This window comes from Rattus norvegicus, chromosome 3, assembly GCF_036323735.1.
Source record: "Rattus norvegicus strain BN/NHsdMcwi chromosome 3, GRCr8, whole genome shotgun sequence".
Lineage (NCBI taxonomy): Eukaryota > Metazoa > Chordata > Mammalia > Rodentia > Muridae > Rattus > Rattus norvegicus.
In genome coordinates this window covers 176,725,261-176,749,678 of record NC_086021.1, presented here as the reverse complement: position 1 = coordinate 176,749,678, position 24,418 = coordinate 176,725,261, and the positions used below count along the sequence as shown (strand labels likewise).

The following is a 24,418-nucleotide window of genomic DNA, read 5'->3' as shown; positions in this document are numbered from 1 at the left end:
GGCCTGCACAGAGATGGGAGGGGAGATTTCTGACTGACTGAGATGGAGCCAGGAGAAGTGTGGGCGCCACATCCAAGATTAGGAGTGACTGTCATTTGGGGAAGAGTGCGATAGTTTCCGTTGGAAGTGTTCTGCATGCCTGAGGCCTGTTGGCAGGTGTCTGGGAGGAGGGGCGTTGGCATGGACATTGAAGTCAGCTTAGTGTAAGCTATGGCCCACATGGACGCACTGGAGCAGTGGGCCTGTCAAGAGCTCAGGGAATGGACTCAGGCCAGGTTGGGTTTGGAGGCAGGAGTTGAAGGAGAGAGCCAGCAACCTGGGGCAGGAGCATGGAACGAACTATGACATCTGGCCAGGAACTGGTGTGCAACATGTCCTGCCATGAATGACCAGGCTGAAGTGGAAGCACAGCTGAGACTCCTGTGGGGACAGCCTGAAAGGCCGTGAGTGCTGAGCTGGAGAGGGTTTGTGTCAGGAGAGGGCTCGTCTGCTCCAGCGCTGGAGGGTGATGCACTGCACTAAGGGAGGTGCTTGCTCTACCGCCGTGGCTGCATGCCAGGCACCACCGCGGCCTTCCAGACTCACTCCTTCTACAGAGGTCAAGGGTGCTGTGACCTCTGCTGGACCAGGGGGAGGCAGGCAAAACCTGAACTCATGGCAAGGCTACTGTACACAGACTGTGGTCTAGATCAGTGGGCACATGCACCCTGGGTTCAATTTCCAGTCCTCCCCGCTCCCTTACCTGTCTCCTCTCTCCCTACCCTCTCCCTCTGACATCCTGCCACCACCTACTGGGGACCCATTCTGGGGGAGAATACTAAGGGCTGTTGGTGTACGCGTGATAAGTATGCAAGTCAGTTCCCTCCTTCCACCACACAGCTTCTGGGGAGAGAGCTGTTGTTATCGTTGGTGGGAGACACCCTCCATGCCGAACCAGTTCACTGTCCCCAGCCTGACCAAAGAAAACAGCAGATTTCTGAGATCAAGTATCATAGAAGTTAGAGTCCCCCACAGGAGATGAAAGTCTGACTCAGGGCTGAAGGGAGGAAGTCTTTTACAGAGAGCAGGAGGTGCCAAGGCTGCAGGAACATATGCACGCGTACCTTGTAGGGGTGGGGTACACACACACACTCCTCAGGTAGGAAGATAACAGGTCTGGATGATAAAGCCGGAAGGAAACCTGGCTCGCTCAGCTGGCCTCCTGGGTGCTGGGGTTGAAGGTGTGTGCACCCCTTCCTGGCATGTTCCCAGCACTTGAGACACAGCGGCAGTGGGTCTCTGAGTTTGAGGTCAGCCTGGGCCACATAGTGAGACTCTGTCTCTAACAGTGGTTAGATCTAACGCTGTGTGTGGGATGTAAGCACAGGAGTGTGCTGGCCTGCACACGGGCACAGGAAGCATGGAGCGAGAGCACAGAACGTTAGCTATCTCCTTGCTGCCTTGAGACACAGTTGCACTGAACCAGCAGCTCCCTGACTCAGTCAAGTGCCGGATCATGGGCACATAGGCACGTTTTCCTATGCCGGTTTCTACGTGGCTATGAGGGATTTGAACTCAGATCCTCATGCTTGCAGAGCAGGTGCTCTTACAGTTGAGCCATCTCCCAGTCTTCCCCCTCATTTTTTATTTAATTCTGAACAAAGTAATTGTGTTGTTGCCCCCGTGATGTCCAATCCTTGTATTTACTGAAGGATGTCACCTCATATAGCTGAACAGTGCAGCTGGCTCTCCTGGTGTGACAAATGCTACTGATTGTGACCAGTGAGTCAGTGCGCTTTATGTTTTTGCTGTCCTTTTTCTTTCCAGTGACCACATTTGCTGCTATTCAGTGTTGTCAGTCAAACGGCTCTTTTGCTTGCCCACTTGTCTTGGGGGTGGCGCAGGTGATAGAACCTTGTAAGACTGAGTATCTGCCTCTGAGCTTCAGCCCCAAGTGGGAGCTAGGCAGGCAGACATGGAGGTGCATGTCTGTGACCTCAGCGTTTGGAGGTGGGGATAGGGTTTTTGGGGTTCACTGCCCAGCCTTCACAGTCCGTCAGTGAGTACCAGCCTCTGAGAGACCCTGCCTCAAAAAATGAGGTACCTAAGGAACCACAGCCAAGGAACATGCATGTACACGTGTGCACAATTCTTTTTTAAAGATTTGGTTTCTCTGTAGCCCTGGCTGTCCTGGAACCTGCTCTGTAGACCAGGCTGGCCTCAACCTCAGAGATCCATCCACCTCCACCTCTGAAGGCTGGGATTAAAGCCCGAGCCACCGCTCCCAGCTTCAAACACGAGTTTGTAAAAGGAGCTTTACCGCTACCGTAGATGGGAATTAGGATGATGCTATTTGTCCTAAAGAATTGTGTGATGCTGGGAATAGAAGCTAGGCAGGTGTCTGCCAGGCATGTGCTCTACCTCTGAGCTACACCCAGCAGTAATGAAGTTACTGGAGGGGTGTGGGGTGGGACTGGGCCCTTCAGGGCTAGGCCCTGGGCTGCTTCCTAGTCCAGGGAGCCACTCCTTTTTAAAGTTATTTTTATTTTATGTGCATTAGTGTTCTGCCTGCATGAAGCCGCTAGAGCCCCTGAATCTAGAGTTACTGACATTTGTGGGCTGCCATGTGGGTTCTGCGAATTGAAGCTGACTGAGTCCTCTGGAAGAGCAGCCAGTGCTCTTAATTGCTGAGCCATCTCTCCTGCCCCCAGGAAGTCAGTCATAACAGGAACTGTGGCACTGGAGGGTGAAGCACTCCATCACTGCTAAAGTCACCTCATGTTCCATGAGCAAGTCTGTCCCAGATGCTCACACCAAACCTGAGTGCTAGAGTTGACCCCTCTTTCTCTTTTTTTTTTTTTTTTTTTTTTTTTTTTTCCCGGAGCTGAGTACCGAACCCAGGGCCTTGCGCTTGCTAGACAAGCGCTCTACCACTGAGCTAAATCCTTAACCCTGACCCCTCTTTCTCACAGTCTGTAGGCCACCTGACAAATCCTGTCTGCTGGGGCCAGCACTATGCACTTTTCACCACTGCCACTGGTCCTCTTCAGCATCCCCCTCATAGCACTTGGGACATGGACACGGGACACTCTTGAGAACTCTGCTGGTCTCTCTATGGGTCAGAGGCCTTTTCTGCTGCCCTGTGTTTCCCCTTTCCTCTGCTGGGTAGCCTCTGCACACTGTTCCTTGGCACCGAGAATGTCACATCGGGAGACTTGCTGTCCCTTGAGCCACCCCTCATCTGTGCCTTTGTCTCACTTTCTTCAGGCCCTCAGCTGAGACCAGTTCTCTCTCTCTCTCTCTCTCTCTCTCTCTCTCTCTCTCTCTCTCACACACACACACACACACACACACACACACACACACACAGCTTGTGTGCTTATGTTTGCTTCAGGACTCTTATGGGTCAGGGGCCCAAGGAATACAGGCACTGCTCCCTGCACGTCAGGAAGCCTGGGACTCAAGACAGGGCCCTCTCCTCACTGTGCTATAGAGTGAGTGCTGGAGTCTGACCAAATGAGGCTTGGGTTCAAAGAGAGCTAGTGGCCTGTATAGATCCTAAGCTGTTTTTTCTCAGGGAACATTGCAGGGAGGCCAGGAGCAAGCCTTCTGGTGCCACTGCTGGTGTGGATTCCCTAGGCCTGAGCTCTGTGCATGACACCTTGACACTGAGGTGCTTCAAGGCTGAGACGGACTCGGGTTCCTGGTGTGGACATGGCGATGTCTGTGTTGCCTTCATGGACAGCTTGCTGAACTTTGGGGCTGAAAAATGAACCAGAGGGGCTGAGGCCTACAGAGCAGAAAAGCCTGGAGAGCCTGCCCCTGGCCCCTCTGGCTGCCAGCAATATGGCATCTCATGCAATAGAATGCTTGTATCTCTAAGGCCATCCCAGCCAGGAGCATCCCCAAGTCTCTGCAGCCTCCAAAATTTGCCATACCACGATTGCATGAAAGGAAGTGCTGTGTCCCAGGCAATCTTCTCAGCCAGCGCTCAGATTAAAGGAAGTAACAGCTAAACTGGGCGTTGGGCTGGGGTGTGTGGAGGGGCTGGAGTGGGTGGGCACCCCTCTGGCTCCCCAGGGCTCAGTGTGTGAGGCAGCTGTTGGCAGCTGTGTGCATGCTGGGATTCGCAGCCCGCTCTGGGCTTACAGTTCTCCTTGGATTTGCCAGAATCTTGAGTTTCTTTCCATTTATTTTAGGAGTAAAAGTCCCTCGAAATTTCCGACTGTTGGAAGAGCTGGAAGAAGGCCAGAAAGGAGTAGGCGACGGCACAGTTAGCTGGGGTCTGGAGGACGACGAGGACATGACGCTCACAAGATGGACAGGCATGATAATTGGGCCTCCACGAGTAAGCGCCAAAGCTCCAACTATAACTGTCATTGTTCTTTAAAGCTGTGGTGGCCTTGTCGGCAGACACTCTCCAGTGGCGTTTTCTGAAGTGTGCTGTTCTTCCTCTGACCGGTTTCAGTTTATTCATTTGAACCCTTCTGGTGCAGTTTAATCCTTTCCTTTGGTGAGCAGATCCCGTGTAGTTGGTCGTGTGGATTTACATGGCAGTGTAGACCCTCGAGCTTGCCACCACCAGCTGAGCACTTGGACGGCAGTGCTCCTGAGGCAGCAGCCACCTTCCAGCTTTGCTCTGCCTTTGTGTCCTGCCTGCCAGGTCCAAAGGTTTATTAAAAACCAGGGCCAAAGAAGGGGGGCAAGCAAGCCTATGAGAGCTCTGCTTTGTCAGGTCCTGGCCTGTGTTTGAGGGTACAAGGTCAGCCCTCCAGAAGTGTTCAGTGCTCACATTCCAGGTCATTTACAGGTGGGGAAGCTGACCCAGGGTGATGTCACCTGCCCAGGGTCACAGAAGTAGGTCTGTCTGTCAGGCCCATGCTCCTCCTGCCCACTGGTCACCAACTCGCTCCTGAGAAGTTGGGTTTTCATTGGTCATTGCTAAAGTGGCAGGGAATTTACTCCTAAGTACAGGAGAGAGTACAGGAAGGACAGACCCTAAAAGGGGACACTCGTGTAGCTGAGCCTGAATGTGGCTAGATCTGTCTAGTGTTTGTGCCTAAGGTGACAGCTTCCTTCCTCTTCAGTAGCAGCAAGGCACAGTGGAAATAAATAGGAGGCAGATACCTGAAGTTCGGCTTAGAGGGTCACTGAGCAGCAGCCTTATGCTTCCCTCCTGCTTCCTACGTCCTCTTTGCAACTCTGATGCCAGCTGTGAGAGTTAATGTGTACATTCCTCGTTTCTTCCTCCCTGGGACAGCAGCGTGCAGAGTCTGTAGAGTACTCAGGACATACATGTAGATGGCTCTGCCCATCCTCTCCTTCCTTCCTCAGGGAGATGTTCTTACAGCTCCTGTGGGTGGCTCGGGGTCAGGCCGGTGCAGAGGCTATGGACTTTGTGCAGCACCAAGCTACCAGCTCTGCTGGATTCTGAGAGACTCTTGTGAGAACTAAACAAGAACTTGCTGTGGCCACAGTTGCCCACATCCTAGCATGTGGTGGTGGAGGCAGAAGGATCCACCAGTCAGTCACAGTGATCTTTGCCACAGGGAATTGCAGGCGACTGTGAGACTCTGTCTCAGAAGAGACAGATGGGCTGAGACAGCTCAGGGGCTAAGAGCACTTGGTATTTTTGCAGAGGACTGAGGTTCCGCTCGTAGCACTCATCCATGTGAAGGCTCACAAGTGTCCATAACTCCAGACACACCTACGTGTGAGCGAAACAAAAGGACAGACAGACAGAAATGCTGTTGAAAATGTTCTGCCTAAATGTTGGGCTAGGTATGCTACAGCACATACCTGTAAACTCGGAAGGTGAGGCAGGAGGATTGCTGCAGGTTCAAGGCATCTTGGGCTTCATACAGAGAGCCTTTCTTTAGCAGAAGCGGCTTGGATTCTCCTTAGTTAGGTCTCCTCCTCTTCTAAAGGCTGTAGGGCTGACTGAGCCGCTAAAGCACGAGGTACCTTCCAGGTTCTGTTGTTAGGGTTTGCAGTGCAGCCCAGAGTGGTGGCTCAGACCTAATCCCAAGCTTTTGGGAAGCCGAGGCAGAGGGATCATTATTGATTGGAGGGTAGCCTGGGCTACATATCCAGATCCTGTCTCAAAAATAGAAAAGGAGGCTGGGCATGGGTGGGGCATGACTTTAATCCCAGTGCTCAGGAAGCAGAGGCAGTCAGATCTGTGAATTTGAAGCCAGCCTGGTCTGCAGCACAGAGAAACCCTGTTTTGAAAAACTTGAAGGAGAAGGAAGAAGTTCTTTCCTTGCAGACCAGGGGGACCTTAAACTTCAAATCCTCCTGCCTCAGGTTCCCAATGCTGGGACCTGGAGCTTAGGACACAGCAAGCAGGTTCTACCACTGGGCTATGTCTGTTGGGAACTTGTGTTTTCGTTGTATGCTTGCTGTGTGTCCCAAGCTTGGATTCCCCTGGAGCTGGACTCACAGGAGCGTGTGATCTACTGACAGGTGTTAGGCACCAACTGGGTCCTCTATAAGAACAGTGCGAACTTTGAATAACTGAGCCATCTCTGTGGTCCCCAATCCTTGATTTTTGAGATACAGTTTTGTTGTTATATAAATATAAAAAAAATATAGGAGTCTTTTATCCCCCACTAGGTTCGGTACTGCAGTGCCCCTAGATATCTGCTAGATATCTTAAGTCTGTCAGCAAAGCCTGGAGCTCTGCTCCATCCCATATCACACTGCTGAAGGCTTCTCTGAGCCGTCAGCGATCTCTCTACCTATTCAGTTCCCAAGGCAGGTTTCCCTGCCAGAAACACACATTCCAACTCTGTGGCATCCCACACACTCTGCCAAATTCAATTCTCCACATGAAAGACCACACAACACAATAACCTCTGATCCAATTGATAAGATATAATTGCCCACTTAGACATACAAAGCCCTGTACACATCCATCCCTTAAGAACACTCATAACAACCTGTAAAGGTACAGCGGGGAATCGTAACGTCAGCCTCCATGTTCTCTCTCGGCAGCTCTCTGTCTCCTCCCCATTCCGTTCCCGTCTCCTCCTCTTCCTTCAAACTTGTCTCCTGCCCATCCTTCCTTCTTGTCCAATGACAGGCCTCGTTCTATCCTGTACCTGCCTTCACCTGTGACATCATCTCACATAGTCTGATAATGTAGCACAGGCTGGCCTCAGATGCAAGATTCTGCCCCTGAAGCACTGAGGTGTCGCACGCGTGTCTCCTTCCCTTGCTTAGAGCGCTCACACGTGTGTAGTCCAGCAGGGTTGTTATTTGACTTCTCTTGTGGATCTCAGGCCACCTACAGAAGGAGTCTGGTGAGCAAGCACACAGCATCCACAGGCAGGAGGCAGGGTTGAGAGCTGGTACTCAACAAGCGTCCCCCTCTTCTTTGTGCTCTGTAGCTCCAATCTCTGGCATGATGTTGCCAAAATCAGGGTAGCTCAGTGGGTAATGTACTTGATGCCAAGCATGTACACACACTAGTGAATGAGTGTGTAAGAGTTAATGAGTGAGTGTAAGTGAGAGTTTGTGTGAGTGGATGTGTAAGAATGTGTGAAAGTAAGTGTGTGAATGAGTCAGTGTGTGGGTGTGAGTCAGTGTGAGAGTGTGTGTGTGTGTCTCTGTGTCTGTGTGTGTGTGTGTGTGTGTGTGTGTGAGAGAGAGAGAGAGAGAGAGAGAGAGAGAGAGAGAGAGATCCAGCTAACAAGACCACCACAGTATTTGTCACTTACCATTGGATCATTTTTCATCTTTAGAACTGTTGGTGTTGACTTCTTCCCAGCCTGGCCGAGCTTCCTGCGTGCTGTAGAAGCTGCAGTGCATTGCCTTGGCACTGCCAGACAGAGCTCTAGCTTGGGTGCACCTGTTTACCTTCACTTTTGCTGTAGGCACTGGGACTAACACTGGCGATGGTGGGGGTTTTCGTGTGGACCAGTTTTCGAGTCCGTGGGGAGTGTGCCAGGACTGGCTTTGCCAGAGGACGTGGTAGCCGCTGGGCGTTTTGAGGAGCTTCGACTTTGACTTTGCTGCCGTGTGTGCACTGTGGTGTCCCCATCACTAGCTCTGTCCTGTGCTTTTCCAAACCTATACCTCGTTGTTGTTTTGCTCTGTGAGATATTTTAGAGTCTCACTGCAGCCCAGATTGGCCTGGAACATAGAGCAGTTCTCCCTTAACCTCCCAAAGCTGGGGTTACTGTCCCTGGCATCCCTGTAGTTTTCATTAACTTAGTTCTCTGGGTTCTTATGATTGGCTCAGAAAGCATGTGCTCTGAAACTAAAAACTGCCTGGTTTTATTGAGTTGGGGTCTTGAACTCAACTTCCTGCTTCCACTTCCTAAGTGTCCCGCATGACTGTGTGCCATCACCCTCGCTCTGATTTTTTTTTTTTATTTAAGATAAGATCTTTCTTAGTCCTTGCAAGGCTGGCACTAACTCTGTCATCTCAAACTGGCAGGAATCTGCCCGCCTTCTACCTCCTGGGTGCTGAGACCCTAGGGTGGGTGTACTAGCTGCACTTTTTATATATGTCTGCATTCCTTTATTTATGAGGCTGGAGAGGTGGCGCACAGTTAGGGTGCTTGCTGCTCCAGAGGACCAAAGTTCCGTCCCCAGCATCCATGCCTGCCCCACCACTGCCTGCAGTTCCAGCTCCAGGCCGTCTTCTGGCCTCTGTGGACTCTGCATGTGCGTACAGACAGACTTACACACATAAGTAGAATGTTCACATTTATCTGTATGTGTATACTCACAAGTATGCGTGCATGAGTGCATTACAGTGTATCTGTGGAAGTCAGAACACTGAAGTGCCTGTCCTTCTGTCTGTCTCCCCTCCCCCCACTCCAGGGATTGAACTTAGGTGTGCAAGGGTCTTTACTTGCTGAATCAGCTCACTGGCCCTTGACAGAGCATCTAGACAACACCAGCGAGACTCGGCTGTCTGAGGGATGGCGCTGTCGGGGAGTGGGGTTAGGTGTGTGTGCCGGGCAGGCGGGCAGGCAGGTGCTGTGTAGCTGAGCCACACACTGGTGGCCCTGAGCTCTTAAAGCCCTGCCAGGACTTGAACTTAAATCTCTTACATCAGCCAGCTGAGCCTTACAGGCCTGTGCCCAGGTTTCCTATTGGTTTTTGTTTGTTTGTATTTTGTTTTGTGTTTTTTCAAGACAAGGTCTCTGTGTACAGAACTCACTCTGTAGACCAGGCTGGCCTCAAACTGGAGATCCCTCTGCCTCTGCCTCCTGAGTGCTGGGATTAAAGGGGTGAGCCACCACTGCCTGGCTATTTGAGGTTTTTTGTCTTTGAGACAGGGTCTCACTGTAGTTCATGACAACCCCCTTTTTCCACAAGAACAGCCAGTGCTCTTTTTTTGGTTCTTTTTTTTTTTTCCCCAGAGCTGGGGACCGAACCCAGGGCCTTGCGCTTCCTAGGCAAGCGCTCTGCCACTGAGCCAAATCCCCAACCCCCAGCCAGTGCTCTTAGCTTCTCCCCAGACCCTTGCTTGCTTGCTTGTTTTTGAGTTAGGATCTCACTTTAGAGCTCTAACTGGAACATTGAACTTTTGCAGTCTTGCCTTGGCTTCTTTCTCCTGGGTGTTCCTGGGGTTGTAGGTCTGTATGGACCCTGTGCTGGGAGCTGAGGGACTAATCTTCCTTGGGCAGATTTGAACCCACAAGCCGTGAGTAGCACTCCTCCACCCAGACCCCCAGGCCCTATAGCCGAGTTCTGCTGACCCTGCTGATAGATGGTCGGTAGCAGGGCTCTAGAGGGGAGGCGAGGGGAGGGGAGCTTGAGGGTGGGAAGAGCATTTTTGAGCATCTGCTTATCTTGGCCTAAGAATGGTCTGCATAGGTGTGTTCTGGATGACCTGAACCTGAACACTTAGACTGGTGGACCGCAGACCAGCAGGTGTCGCTGTCTGCACAGGAGCAACTGCTTTGTGTGCAGGACTCCTGAGGAGGGAGGGAGGTGTGCTGCCTCCTGCCTGACAAAGGGTGGCCCCTGTCCAGGGCACGGCTCCCAGGTGGGAGGGCTCCTAGAGCTGTCTTTAGACACCTGACTGTTTGAGCCAGGCCTTCAGGGCGGCGTGGTGGCTCCGGTTGGACATTGCAGGCAGTGGTGCTGGTGTGGGCCATGGGCTTTCCCATGTTTCTCAATGAAGAAATGGACGGTTGGCTTTTAACTCTGCACAGCAGTCAGTAGACACATTTTGTAGTCTTTCCCTCCTGCCTTGACAAGCCCCTCTACCCCCTAGGCCGTCTCCACAGCCCTCAACCCTTGGCATTCCCGGTTATTTGAGATAGAAATAGACATAAGCCAGACTCGTAAGGCTCAAGGTCACTGTGTTCCTGTGGATGATCTTTTTTTTTTTTTTTTTTTTTTTTTTTTTTTTTTTTTTTCTTTTTTTTTTCTTTTTTTCGGAGCTGGGGACCGAACCCAGGGCCTTGCGCTCGCTAGGCAAGCGCTCTTCCACTGAGCTAAATCCCCAACCCCCCTGTGGATGATCTTGAACTCTTGGGGTTACAAGTGTGTGCCACCACACACAGACACAGTTGGCATTTCACAGTTGATGCTGGCCCTGGTGGTCTGGTACCTCAGCTGCATGGCCTCCTGCTTCACTCACTTGATGCTGGTGGCTTCTCAGGTCACTGCAACTGCATAAGAGAAAGAAGGTTCTGAGGGCAGATGGCATATTCTACTGACTTCAGGTCAGACTTGTTGGCACTTAGACCCTCGTTTCCTCCTGTGTTCTATCCTTTGCTTGCTTCTCTGGGGCACAGGGCAGATGTGTCACCAGGTGGTGTAGGGCAACAGGGTCTCCAGGTTGTTGGAAGTTGCACCTCTCATAGGGCCTTGTATCTCATCTCTGTACTCCTTTTTTCCAGACAATTTATGAAAACCGAATATACAGCCTTAAGATAGAGTGTGGGCCTAAGTATCCAGAAGCACCCCCGTCTGTGAGATTTGTAACAAGAGTCAATATGAGTGGCGTGAGCAGTTCCAATGGAGTGGTAAGTCCTACCCTGCCCACCTGCTGCCCCGTGAGTGCAGGCGGGTGCGTGTGGCGTTGCCTGTGCTCTCCTGCCCCTCCTGCACGTTATCACAGTGCTGTGCGTGTGCAGCGTTGGGCGGGGCTGCTTCCATTGTGTCTTGTCGCCCCAAGGCCCTGCGCTGTCACTGCGATAAGAGTGCTCATGCTCCTCGTTCCTGACACCATGAGGTGGAGATTGGGAAACTGAGGTGGAGGCGAAACTGTCCCCACATCTCTACCTCCTGTGTCTCAGCCACTGCCGTGTGATATTTGTAATACTGTTTTCTGTAGCAATGTCTAGCCTGGAACTCACGGTGCAGTCCAGGCTGGCCTCTCTACCCACGACATTCCTCTTTCTCAGCCACCTGCATTAGCATTGTCAGTGGCCTTAAGAGGTCAGGGTTGCAGCTGTCTAGAGCACAGGCTAGGGTGATCTGCCACTGAGCCACACCCTAGCCGTAAATCCTCAGTCCAGGTCTTGCTTGGCAGGGACTTGTAGGCACTGTGCCCAGCCTATCCTTGAAGTCTTCAGAAGATGGGGCAGAGAGGCAGAAGTGAACTTTCCTGCCACCCCGTCCTGTGTGTTACTGTATCAGAGCCACCAACCCCTGGGTAGCCTGGGTGCCATGGCTGCTCTTGCTGCTGCCTCCGCCCCAGTAGGCTACCCACACCACCTTACCCCCGGTGCAAAGCAGAGAAAGGATAGGGTGTGGACGCCAGGTGCTGGTTGGTCAGGCCGGCCTGAGTTTGGCCGAGTTGAGTCTCCCTGTGTGCCATGGGCTCTGCTCCTTTTTTCATGCCAAGACCAGAAAAGGGGGGCCGACTGTCTGCAGGAGAGCAGCTCGGCACAGCCTGTGGGTCACTGGGCCCTGTGGGCTTGGCACACCAGCCTTGGGGAGCGGGAAGGTTTGCTGCAGAGTTCACAGTAATGTGCGTGCTTGCCTCTGCAGGTGGATCCACGAGCCACAGCAGTGCTGGCAAAGTGGCAGAATTCCCACAGCATCAAAGTCATCCTGCAGGAACTGAGGCGCTTGATGATGTCAAAAGAGAACATGAAGCTGCCACAGCCACCAGAAGGACAGTGTTACAGCAATTAGTCACCAAGGCCCCGGCCTCCCTTCCCCATCCAACCCAAGTCTTCATTTTCCACAGTAGTGAATTTTTCTAGATCCATCTGTAGACCTCAAAGTACTGGAGAGGAAGCCCCACTCAGACTTCATCCTGAGACACTGCTCTGATACTAACTTCTTGTCCATTTGAAAATCCTAAGTTGTGCTGTGTAACATCATCTGTCGAGTGTAACCGCTGTCTGCCTGGTTGAACTTCTGGGATCAAGAAGGTGTGTTGAAATCGGTTTCCTTTGGGAGCGGTGGGCACAGCTAACGCAACTGTGAACAGACACGTCTCACACAATCACCTGCTGCTGGCACTCGGCCTGGGTCTGCCTTTGCCCGCCCTGCCCTCCGCCATAGCTGTGTGGTGGCCCTTAGAATAGATGGGGAGGCTTCAGGTAGCAGCCGTGGGACTGACCACCGCTGGGCTTGGGGCGCTTTGGCTGCACCCCTGCTTTCTTAAGTCTTAAGTGATTGCCCCATCCAAGCCATGGTCCCCACTCCTCCACTCCCACCCTTGGCCAAAGCTTAGATTGTAATCTCCCTTCCCTCTGAAATTGGCCGTGGGTGAGGAATTCAGGGCTTCCCGTCTCCCCACCTTTATCAAGGGGTGCTGCTTTCCCCTCCTCAAGTCCCTTGTTGCCCGTCACCACCCAACACTTGCTGTGGCCAGAAGCCACCAGATGAGGTTGGAAGAGCCTGGCCTCCCTCACTTAGCTCCGGACCACACTCGTTCACCTGCCACCAGCCTGGGAAGGGAGCGCCGGGTCCTCGGCCCTGCCACCACCATCAGCCCTTGAGCTTTGAGCTCAGGTCTAGAGGTGAACAGAGCAGTCACCGGGCGACTCAGACGGGCCAGCGCTCAGGGTCCTTGGATATATGCCTAGAGAAAGGCCATGCGGAGAGTCCTCGGTGCACATGGTTCTGAGTTGGTTCCTTTTCCCATAATTGCTTTGCTTTTACACATTGAAGAGGTTTGAACAGGGCTCTCAGTCACCCTGACCACCCATCGGGTCTGGTGTGGAGCCTGACAGCTGGAGCAGGAAGCCCTGACCCTGCAGACTCGGGTTTCAGTGTTGTTCCTCAGACCCTCGGCAGGGACCCAGAGGAGCTCTGTGTCACCACGTTCGCAGATTTTTGCAGATCGGTGGGCCTGGCTCCTGGCTCATTGCCACGCTCCCCACTCTGTTCAGGACCACTAAATGTTGAAATGTGGATGCATACTGAAATAAAGGCAATTCGTTGTGTTGCAAAGGGTTCGATTGTTTTGTTTTAAGCATATACGTGGATCCACCTTTTGAAGCAGCAGGTATGAGGTCTAAAAAGTGGCTGATGGGGCCTCTGATATTTCTGGGGCAAACTAGCTCTCTGGGCTAAGCATCCTGTAAGTCAAGTTTAACAGTGTCCATAAGCTGTTCTGTCCGTTGTTCCCGAGTGTACTGTAATAAACAAGTGTGCTTCGTTCGGTACAGAGCAGGTTGTACCCTCCTCACCAGGCATATTCAGCAGGAGTCAGATGCCTGAGATGCTCTGGGAACTGCCTTGACGTCTGAAGCCAGAGCTCCACCTTTTATGAGAACATTCGGGGCTCTCCAGCCAACTCAGACTCTCTCATCAGTGTGCGTGAGGTGATGGACAGACCTCTCCCTACTCGGGGAGATGCAAAGCCAGGCACAGGACCTTCCGTAGCCCTGGCTGTCCTGGAGCTCACTCCGTAGACCAGGCCAGCCTCCAACTCTCCGATTCACCTGCCTCTGCTCCTAGGTGCTGGGATTAAAGGGCTGCGTCCCATGACGAGCCAAAAATAGCTGTTAAAGGCTCTTATTTAGGTGGTGGAGGCTAGGTGGGGAATTTGACCTACAGAGACAGATCCTGGGAAAAACAAAATGGCTGGGCGTGGTTTGTACAGATGTAGCCATATTTAGTGGGGATGCAGGAGAATCAGTTCTAGGCCCTAGGGTAAGGACCTTTTGGTGAGCCCTGCTGCCCCAGTGGATGGCCCTAGTTAAATCAAGCAGGTCACAGCAAAATAGCTGGGGGTGGGAACGTGGGTAAAGATTAAAGTTGCTTTTCCCTTGCTTAAAGTAGCTTTGGGGCTACTTGATTTGATAAATTGGCAGCTTCTCCACAGCTGTCTACAAGGAAAAGGGACATGTCAAGATGCCTGGTTGAACTTCATCCTGTGGACACACAGGCCAGCCTACAGCTGGGGCAGAAATTCGCTCTGGCACTTGGCCAGTTCAGGTGTTGCAGAAAGGCTGGGCCAGCCCCAACAAGCTGCCCAGAAGGCCGTGCCAGACCCCAGGTGCTTGGTGCCTGCCAACAGGTCCCTTCTGGCCTGGGCTCCTTTGACTTCCAAGTCATTTGGGGCTCAAGGCTGGGGTCTCCACTCAGCAGCTTGCAGATGTCACATTCTTCTTTGAGAGGTGACACCAACAAGAGCCCACAGGATCTGGCTCTACACTGTGGGGTCCACATGGGTCCCTTGATGTCCACCAGCTGTCATTGAGAGGCCACAGCACACACACAGGCTTGAAAGGTCTCGCTCAGTTTTGGGATGGGCTTGGTGAGCAGTAAATTTTATGTGATGCCTCCCAGAAACCACAAGTCCATTAACCTACGTGGGCATGGTTAACAGTGCCATACCTGTAGTCTCTGCACGGGGCACCTGCCATTCTCCAGGTCCTCCCAGTGAAGTGCTGGGAAGGGAGCTCGCACTAGCTCCCAGGTGGCTAGTCCCATCAGGGTCTCCCAAGGTCATCACTCTGTGCCGGACACGAGGCTGAGGTGGTCGATACCTGGGCCCAAGCCCTTGCTTCTAGAGAGCTGTGGTTCTAGGAGCCCTTTGAGGAGCATGCTGTGACCCCAGGAGCCTGGGTGTTGGCATCTGTGTTCACAAGTGGCTGGGCAGGGAGCTAATGACACCATCCACAGGTGCCTGTCAGCACAGCTGCAGAATGACAGCCATGAGAAACTAGAAGTGTCAGAAAAAAGAGGTGTGTGGTGGGGGGCCTCTCTAGGGCCATCGTTATTTTGTTTCCTTTTTAAATCGCATATGCAGTAACGAGTTTGATTCTGACGTTTCACTCGTTAATATGTCTTGATCATTTGAACTCCTGTTCACACCCATGCTTTGTGAGCTAGTATCTCTCGCAGCTCAGCTTCCCAGCACACACAGCCAGACCATCCCCACTGGGGACTAGCTTTATCTTGGGCCAATGCTTCTGGGTGCCGGAAACACTAGGTAAGGAGGACAGTGATGTCACCCACCGTCAAGACGGTGATAGTGACCCTTGGTTGGCTGGGGTGTGGCAGTGGTGGGAAAACCCTATCTCAGAAGTGTAAAAAAAAAAAAAAAAAAAAATCACGTCAGGGTGGGCGTGTGGCCGAGACTGACACGTTCAGGTTCTATCACACCCGATAGGGACATATTTACTTCTATTGTTTGCCCCTCCCGCCCCCCTGAGCGTCAGCTGTGAGCATGAGGCCCAGCCTAACTTCATAAATACTACTGAATGTGAGTGGGACAGGGGCGGGGTAGGCATTGTCAAGGGAGTGAGGAGGGACTGCACCAGCTCTCCTCTGTAGGCCTCAAGGCCAGGCTCTGCTGTGTGACTCCAGGCAGGTTCACGAACCTCTGTGCCTAACCTCACACTAACCTCACACAGCTGGTATGCTATACTCTGTTGCAAACAGCAGCTCATGTCTGCCCAAGCCTGCAAGTACTGGCCTCCAGGTTCCCCTCAAGCCTTTGCATCACTGAAGCCAGCAGAGGGCGCCCTTGCGCTTCAGACTACCGCCTCACCCGCATCAGTTCCCAACCAGCTGGACTGAAACGGGGACAGGTGGGGACAGATGTGGCCACTGAGCAGGAAAGAAGCTTGCAGCTCCAGGGTGCCCTGCAGAGAAAACTGCGGAGGAAGGCAGTGCCCCTCCCTGCACCCCCCGCGAAACCTGTCCTGTTCCCAGGACCCTGAGATTTCAGTGAGGACAGAGGCAAGGGTGGGGTCTCAGGATGAGGGTCCTCTGATGGCCACCAACTGCAAACTCAAAGGCTTAAAGGGGTAGGGGTGGGGAGGCAGGACAGAGGAAAAGTGAGTGAGTGGAACACAAGCCTCGTAGGCCAGCCTTCCCCCCCTTGTGGAGAGAAGCCAGGCCGCAGGTGGGGCGAGGTGTCTGTTTCTGTGGGGACAGTATGCTGAAGGTGTTTTTATTGCTGTCACTATCTTTACTGTTCCCACCCCTGAGCTGCCTCACCCACCCCTCAGGCAAGTACTTGGGAAGAAACTCTGTTTTCCCACCTGCCCATCAGCCCTTCCTCAGGCCTGACAGTCCCTTTTCCATCCGGTAAAGACCCAGCCCCGGCTGGCCCCGGGAGGCTTTCCTCTCCTGACACACTCACCCAGCTAGCGGGCTTGTGCATACTCACGGTCTGTCAGAGCCTGTGCATCAAGCAGGAGCTGTGAGCTGTGAGCTGGAACGGGGTGGGCTAGGGACAAGGAAGCAGGTGCACAGTGTGGCTTCAGAGGTGTCCAGCGAGTACCCTGTAGAGAACGAGGGGTGATGGAAGACAGTGCAGGGGAGCAGCCTTTGAAGGGGTGACTGGCCAGGCACCATAGGCTGTTCCAGGCGGGGGAGGCCGAGAGCACAGACCTGGGTTGAAAGGTGCAGGTCACGGTGTCACACTAAACGCCCCCAGCGTGCAGGGCTGAACAGGTACCCAAGGAGCAGATAAATGGACACGTGACAGTCTGGGAGCCCCTGCAAACCCCACTGGCTCAGTGGACACAGGAAAACAATGGCTGCTCTGCTGCCCGTCACCCACAGGAGCTGCGGCTGCTGTACCCACCCACTCACAGTTGGGGGCACCTCTCCTACACAGTGAACTCCCAGCATTGCTGGCCCCCTTCAAACAGGGGTCACCTTCTTCCTCTCCAGCTTCCCACGGCACCCATGGCTCTGAGCTCTTGCTTACACCACAGCTTCCTTGGATCGTAATTACTTTGTCTCTCAGATAATTCAGGTCAGGAGACTCCCGGGCCACATCAGCCACACTGCCCTCACCACCCTCCCTAATCAACCCCTCTGATAGTAATTGCTTCAGGAGATAAGGTGTATGTGGGATTTGTGACAGACAGAGAGTCCCTGGAGTCGGAGAGGCAAGGTAGCCTTTGAACGAAGATGTCAGTAGGAGGAACTGCCCGCATCTGTGGGAAGGAGGTTTCAGACTGATGAGACTAGAGCAAAGGCCCCGAGGCAGAGGCACGCTAGACTTGAAGTTGTAGTTGGGAGGTCAGCATACCTGCAAGAGAGCAAAGAGGGAGGAGGCAGGGGACACGGAAGTGACCGTCCCTCCTTGAAGCAAGGCTGGAATCTATGCTGGTGCCCCAGACATTCCACCCAAAGCCAGAGCCACTGATGAATGGCTTGGGAACCAGGTGACTCTCCAACCTGGTAGAGTAGGGGCTGTTGGGGACCCAGAGTCCAACAGACCCACCAGGGCTGGTATCCCACCCTGACACCACTTGTCCCTTTGTGGCCTAAGTCCAACAAACCCTTCCTTACCCAGCTGTTTGCTGCTGGGGTGAGCAAGGACTCTGATACCCAGGGAGGGGCGCCATTTGCTCAAAGACACAGCATGTTTGAGTAGGGCCTGTGAGCTGGGGTTAGATCTGCTTGGGTGGACATGGCTTGTCCCTTCAGAGGACCCTGGAGCGGCACACCTCTGCCTATAAGCTCTGTGATATGTGTAAGCATGGGCTTCGGGGGCAAATCCCAAATTCAAATCTACTGCAAGTGCCCTCTGAGTGACCATAGCCTGAATGGATGGGGCTTCTACTGGGTACTGGCTTTCTTCCCTGCCACCTTTCCTTCCTTCTTGACACCCCTTGACCTAGAAATCAGGACTTTCTACAGGTCCTGGAGTCAGAGGGAGACACCTGGTACATGACACTGGTGTGACACTCACTTCCCATAACAAGCCACCTGTGTCCCACAAGTTTGGGCCTGGAATGTTGACAGTCTCAAAGCTGTCTCCCCAACTCCCCTAACTTTCCCTAGCTTCTTAGGCACAGGTTATGGTGGGTCGTGCTGCAAGAAGAGGAGCCATTAGAGGGCTTGTGAGCCCTGTCATACCAAAGTGGCCTCTCCAAGGTCAGTCAGCTGTCACACCCGTGGGGCTGACTCCAGCAGCCAGTGGGCATGAACCAAGGATGCTGTGAGCCCCCACCCCCAGATGCACAGAGGATCTGATCTCAGCATGGTCTTAGTCAACACAGCTTAGTGAGCAAAGTTCAGCTGAGCTCTAGACATTAGCAGCCAGGGGGAGGTCTGTCACAGTCAGCTTCAGCTGTCACCTTGACACAAACCCAGCATCACCTGGGAAGTTGGGAACCTCAAGGGAGGATCAACGGAAGAATTGCCCAGGTCAGACTGGCCTGTGGTCCTGTCTTCCAGGCATTAATTGGTGTTGGCACTGTGGGCGGTGCCAACCGCTGTGTAGGAAACGTTGCTGAAACAAGGATGGTGGCCCACATCTTTTCTTTAAAAGACTTATTTATTCATTATATATAAGTACACTGTGGCTGTCTTCAGACACACCAGAAGAGAGCATCAGATCAGATCCCATTACAGATGGTTGTGAGCCACCATGTGGTTGCTGGGAATTGAACTCAGGACCTCTGGAAGAGCAGTCGGTGCTCTTGCCCCCCCCCCCCCCCCCGGAGCTGGGGACCAAACCCAGGGCCTTGCGCTTCCTAGGCAAGCGCTCTACCACTGAGCTAAATCCCCACCCCCGAGTCGGTGCTCTTAACCGCTGAGCCATCTCTCCAGCCCAGCTCACACCTTTATACACAGCACCCAAGAGGCAGTGGCAGGCAGATCTCTATGTGAGTTTGATGCCAGCCTGGTCCACAAAGTGACTTCCAGGACAACAAAGGTTATTGCACAGAGAAACCCTGTCTTGAAAATAAACAAAAGAGGGGTTGGGGATTTAGCTCAGTGGTAGAGCACTTGCCTAGAAATCGCAAGGCCCTGGGTTTGGGCCTCAGCTGGGGGGGGGGGGAATAAACAAAAGAATGTGGTGGTTTACACCTTTAATCTCTCAGCACTCTGGATCTCTGTGAGTTTGAGGCCAGCCTCATCTGCATATAAAGTTCCAGAACAGCCAGGGATACATAAAGAGACCAAAACAAACAAACAAACAAAACAAAAGAAAGAAAGGAAGGAAGAAAGAAAGAAAGAAAGAAAGAAAGAAAGAAAGAAAGAAAGAAAGAGAAAAGGCCATTGGGACTCAGCGAAGGGGTTGGGGATTTGGCTCAGTGGTAGAGCGCTTGCCTAGGAAGCGCAAGGTCCTGGGTTCGATCCCCAGCCCCGGGGGGGGGGGAGGGGGGGGAGCGCAAGGCCTCAGCTCCGGTAAAAAAAGAAAGAGAGAGAGAGAGAGAGAGAGAGAGAGAGAGAGAGAGAGAGAAGTTAAGTTGTGGACACCACACAATGGAAGGAGGGAATCGAGTGCCACAAGTTGTCCTCCCATATATATGTATTCTCATGCACAGCATGTGTGTGCACACACAATGAACAAGTGTGACAAAAACCCATCTAAAAGGGTGTGTGTGTGTGTGTGTGTGTGTGTGTGTGTGTGTGTATGTGTGCGTGCGTGTGTGTGTGAGCAAGCAGGGCGGGCAGTAAGAGCTTTGTCTTCCTGGCTTCTGCTCCAGGCTCCTGCCCTGGCATCCTCTTCAACCTGGAAACTAAACACAGCCTTTTTCCCCAAGTGGCTTTTGGACATAGCGTTTATCCCAATCACAGAAGGAAAAGTAGAACAGGGTTCAAATCTCAGCTCGGCCTTCTACCTGCTATGTGCCCCAGGCACGTGTCCTTCCACCTCTCATGACTGGTTTCCATAGCTACAGACAGGGTGTCCGGGGACCCAGCTCAGAGGCTGGAGAAGATTAGTAAAGGGGCTTCCTGGAGTTAACGGAAGTAGGAAAGCTAGCAGGGCAGACCCAGCAAAGCCAGGGTCCATACCAGCTTATCCCAAGCAAGCACTCGTCCACTCCCTTCCTCACAAGTCCGAGGGGAGGGATGTCCTTTCCCTCCTTTTGTAGGTGAGGAAGCCAATGCCCTGAGATGTCAACCTCCCTGTGCAATGCCACACAGCAGTCCAGAAGTCAATTGGGCATGGGAGTCCTGGCTGAGTCGGACCTCATATCACACAAGTGCCTCTGTGCCATTTGCCCAAAACTCGGGAATTTTGCCTCCCAAATCCGACAGAACTCAGTTGCTCTGGAGTTAGCAGCTGTCCGGTCAGCCTTCCCTTCTGCTAACAGGTTCCCCAGAAGGACAGAGACACTGGAATCTCACATCCCTTCCCTACCTCAGCCACTTTCAAAACCCTCCTGGCCTGAGCCAGCTTTGATTCCAGGCCTTTCCTCAGCAGGAAACATAGACTGAGTTCCTCCGAGGGCCCCTGTGCCATAGCCCTGAGGGGCCCAAGGACAGGCCTCAGGCAGGAGGCAGATAGGAACTTGGCAAGCCCAGTCCCTGTGTTACGTCAGATCTGTGTCCAGGAAACCCAGGCTCTGTCTGGACCCTCGTCCCTCAGTGCGCACCTACTGAGTCTGTTACCCTCCACAACAGCTTTGGCAAAGACAGGTGTCTTTTCCCTCAACTGCACATGGGGAAACTGAGGCTCAGTGGGGAACAGGACACAGCCAGGCGTTGGGCCCTTTCTTGAACTACCTCCTGTTGACTTGGAGAATCAACAAGAAGGACTAAGGGCAGACAGGTGGGGAACTTCCCTCCACCTGCCTGACTCTGGGCTGCGCCTGAAGGGGCCAAGCGCTAGCTGAAGTGTCTCTGGAAGTTGTCAGTGGGTGCTGGCTTCACTTCTGAGGTTGAGGTGTCTGTGAGGTTTATTTCCATGACGTCTCCTTCATGCCCTAAGAGTAATTCCCGGTGTGTCCCCATCCAGCTCCCCTATCGAGTGGAGGGGCAGCCTTGTCACAGCTCCCTGTAGCCCCCAGTGAGGGTGAGCACCTCACCCTGCCCCATTCTTCCTGCAGAAACTCTTGGTTTAGCTTTTGTCTGCTTCCTCATGGAGATACCCACCCCGCAGCACTAAGTAGGGCAGCCTCAAAAAGGCTTAAATCTAAAGAACTATTTCTGAAGCACCCTGCAGGTGGAAGCAGAAGGATCAGAAGTTCAGAGTCATCCTCAGCTACAGAGGGAGTCTGAGGCTAGCCTGGGCTATTTATCTAAATAATTAAACAAACAAAAATAGAAACCCACAGAGACAGAAACATTTCTTCCCTTCGTTCTAGGGCCAGAATCTGAAGTTTAGAGACATGGTGCAAAGGCTCTCTCCATTCCCTGGTGGCACCTAGCACACTTGGCTTGCAGCCACACCACGCCAGTTTCCTGCTGCCCCATCTCTTCAAGGCCAGTTCTCTGTGTCCCTGTGTCCTCCCTCTCAGTGGAGGAGACCATCTGCTATTACGTAATCTTGTCTTGATTCAATTCAATCAGCCACAAGCACCTACTGTGTGCTCTGGGGACGGAAAGGTAACTGGGCAAGCTAAATGGGGTCTGCCTTGGAGATCCAGTTCCCGGAAGGGGCTGGCAGGGGTGGAACCAACGGTTACAGAGCTGAATGAGGTTTTAATTACAGCCTCTGAGACCCCACAGGAGACAAGGCTGGCCTGGTCAGGCCACCAAGCAAGAGCTGACCTGTGGGTATCTGGGCCCCGGCCTTCCACACAGGCTAGCTCCTTCCACCTGAGTGCCCTCTCGCCTAAGCTCCCTAGAGTTTCTCTCAGTGTGGACAGGAAGGTACATTTTCACAGACTTGGGATTTTAGGTGTGGGTGCCGGGGACAGAATTCAGGGTTTTAAACAAGTTAAGGCCATAGGTGTTTAAGCCACAACCCCCAGCCCTACTTGGAAATGTTTATTTGTTAACAAAAGAATGGTTCCTGGGGCTGGAGAGCTGGCTCAGTGGCTAAGAGTACTTGCTGCTGCCCTTCCTGGAGAACCAAGTTCAATCCCAGCCCACCCTTTTCCTGCCTCTGTGGGCAGCTGGGCTCACACAAACAGACAGCCATGCAGGGTATTAAAATCAATAAATAACCAGCCATGGTGGTGGTGACTCCTTTAATCCCACTCAGGAGGCAGAGGCAGGTGGATCTCTGAGTTTGAGGCCAGCCTGGTCTACAGAGCAAGTTCCAGGACAGTCAGAGAACTACTCGGTGAGATCCTGTCTCAAAAAACAAAACAAAACAAAACAAACAAACGAAAGTTTCTGTGGCTGGGCCTAGTGGCTGGGCCTAGTGGCTCACGTTGTTAATTGAAGCATCCTGGAGGTGGAGACAAGTGGATCTTTGTGAGTTGAGATCTCCAGGTCTACATAGTGAGTTCCAGGCCAGCCAAAGCTATACAGCGAGACCCTGCCTCAAACAAACAAACAAACAAACAACAAATGAGAAAGAGTCTACGGTGGGGTTTTTAGCAGGGGGCATCTCCCTCCCACTCCCAGGTTCCTTCTGCCGTGCAGCTTCCGGGGGATGAAGATCTCAGGCTTTGGGGAGAGCAAGTGAACAACTGCTCTCTGAGGAGGAAAGGCAGCGCCTGCCACACTTCAGACTCTACCAGAAAATGCTTCCCCAGTCCTGGAACACCGGCAGGGTGAGCACACTGCGGGCAGTTTACAGTGTGTGCCACAGGGAACCACCTAGACACCCATCGCCACAGGCCTAGGAAGCAAGGAAGTTCACCCGTGGAGTACTACACAGACGTGAAAAGGACTTCGCTTTAGACCCTCAAATGGGTAGACTCGGAGTAGGGGATATGCACGCAGAGACCAGGCCTTCTCCAGCTCACAGGATGAAGTCCCTGCCGTCCTTCCACATCTCCAGCCTCGAACCGTTTGTACTTTATACCGTTTTAAAAAAAAACTGAACCAGGAAGGAGTTCTGGGATGCGCTCCGACTAGCTGGAGAAAGCAGTTCAGGGCAGCAGGGCTGAGGCGGCGGCAGGCGGGAGTCCTGGTCTCTATTTATTTACTTTTTGGCTATAAGTTATTATTATTACCAAGAAACCATAAAGAAGAGCGCCCTCGCCAGCCAGCCTCATCCAACCAGAAAGTGGAGGGGACCTCCTGCCCCAGAAGCGGGGCAGCCTAGCGAGCCCTGCATCGATCGGCCTCTGCCCACCCCACAGTCCTGAACCCCATCTTTCCCGTCCCCCGTGGGTCCTTCTGTCGTCGTCATCCCCGCTCCCCTCCCCAGGCACGCAGGATCGCCGTCAGTGCGGAGGGGAGCTGCTGCCTTGGGCTCTCCCTGGCTGCTGCAGGCCGGGTGGGGCGCAGAGCCAGCAGGCTGGAGCCAGGCAGCCTCCCGGGCCTCCTCACAGCCGCTTTTGATAAAGCCCCTCTGTGCGTGGGGTGGGGGCCCGGCCGGCTGGAGCCAGAGCACATCTGGAGGCCAGCAGAGGCCCAGGCGGCCGGCGGCTGACAGCGGCGCCATCCCGAGCCACACGCCCGGCCCTGGGTAAACACGCCCGCGCCCACCCAGCGGCTCACCTTTCGCCCACAAGGCTGCCTTTCTTCTCGGACCCGGGCCCATGCCACCGCGAACATTCCTCTCGGGCACAGGGCAGAACAGGCCGCTCACCCCAAGGCTGGCTGAAATCCGAAGCCTGGGCGGGCGCAGGTTGCGGTGGAGGGGGGCTCCAGGAAGTGTCCCCCACCACCAGCCAAGCCCTGACTGTGGTTCGGACCCCCCTGGAATGGGGGCTGGGGGTGGAACTCAAGGTGTCCCTGAGTTCCTACAGAGATGAGATGAGATCCGGGCTTGCCTTTCGGAAAATCACTGCCTCTCTGGGCCTCAGACTGGGTACCCAGCTGTCCTATACTCAGAGCTTCGAGAAGTTACCATGAGTGAAGTGCTGGGAAGGGAGCTCGCACAGCCGAGAGCTCCCCAGGTGGCTAGTCCCATCAGGGTCTCCCAAGGTCATCACTCTGTGCCGGACACGAGGCTGAGGTGGTCGATACCTGGGCCCAAGCCCTTAGGAGCTGTGTCGTTTCTCAGAGCAGACCCCATCATGTCTGGCAGGGGCTACACCAGGACTAGACTACTCTGGCCCAGTTGGGAAACTGGCTGGCTCCTCTGTCCCTTCCTCTGGTGGGTCATTACACAGTTTCAGCCTGGGAACAACAGGCTGGGGACCTCACTATCTACTCTAAGAGGAAACAGAGGGTCTCCTGGCTTCAACACTGCACTGTCAGCACATTCTGCTGCCTCACAACCTCTTGTTCCTCC

The 24,418-nt window shown here is 53.4% G+C and overlaps 1 protein-coding gene and 1 long non-coding RNA gene across 2 annotated transcripts in view; one reads left to right on the top strand and one right to left on the bottom strand.

Moving 5' to 3' along the window:
- Ube2v1 (ubiquitin conjugating enzyme E2 V1) overlaps window positions 1–13,354 on the top strand; it is a 22,850-nt gene extending 9,496 nt beyond the window's left edge. The window contains exons 2-4 of the mRNA NM_001110345.2: window positions 4,179–4,327; window positions 10,848–10,973; window positions 11,944–13,354. Of these exons, the coding sequence (NP_001103815.2) occupies window positions 4,179–4,327; window positions 10,848–10,973; window positions 11,944–12,090 (422 nt within the window). The 3' untranslated portion in view covers window positions 12,091–13,354. The remainder of the gene's footprint in view (window positions 1–4,178; window positions 4,328–10,847; window positions 10,974–11,943) is intronic.
- LOC103691970 (uncharacterized) lies at window positions 9,336–24,418 on the bottom strand. The gene is made up of 3 exons (XR_591859.3): window positions 23,680–24,418; window positions 16,535–16,649; window positions 9,336–10,616 (listed from the first exon to the last, which is right to left on the bottom strand). It is a non-coding gene; the product is annotated as an uncharacterized LOC103691970 (long non-coding RNA).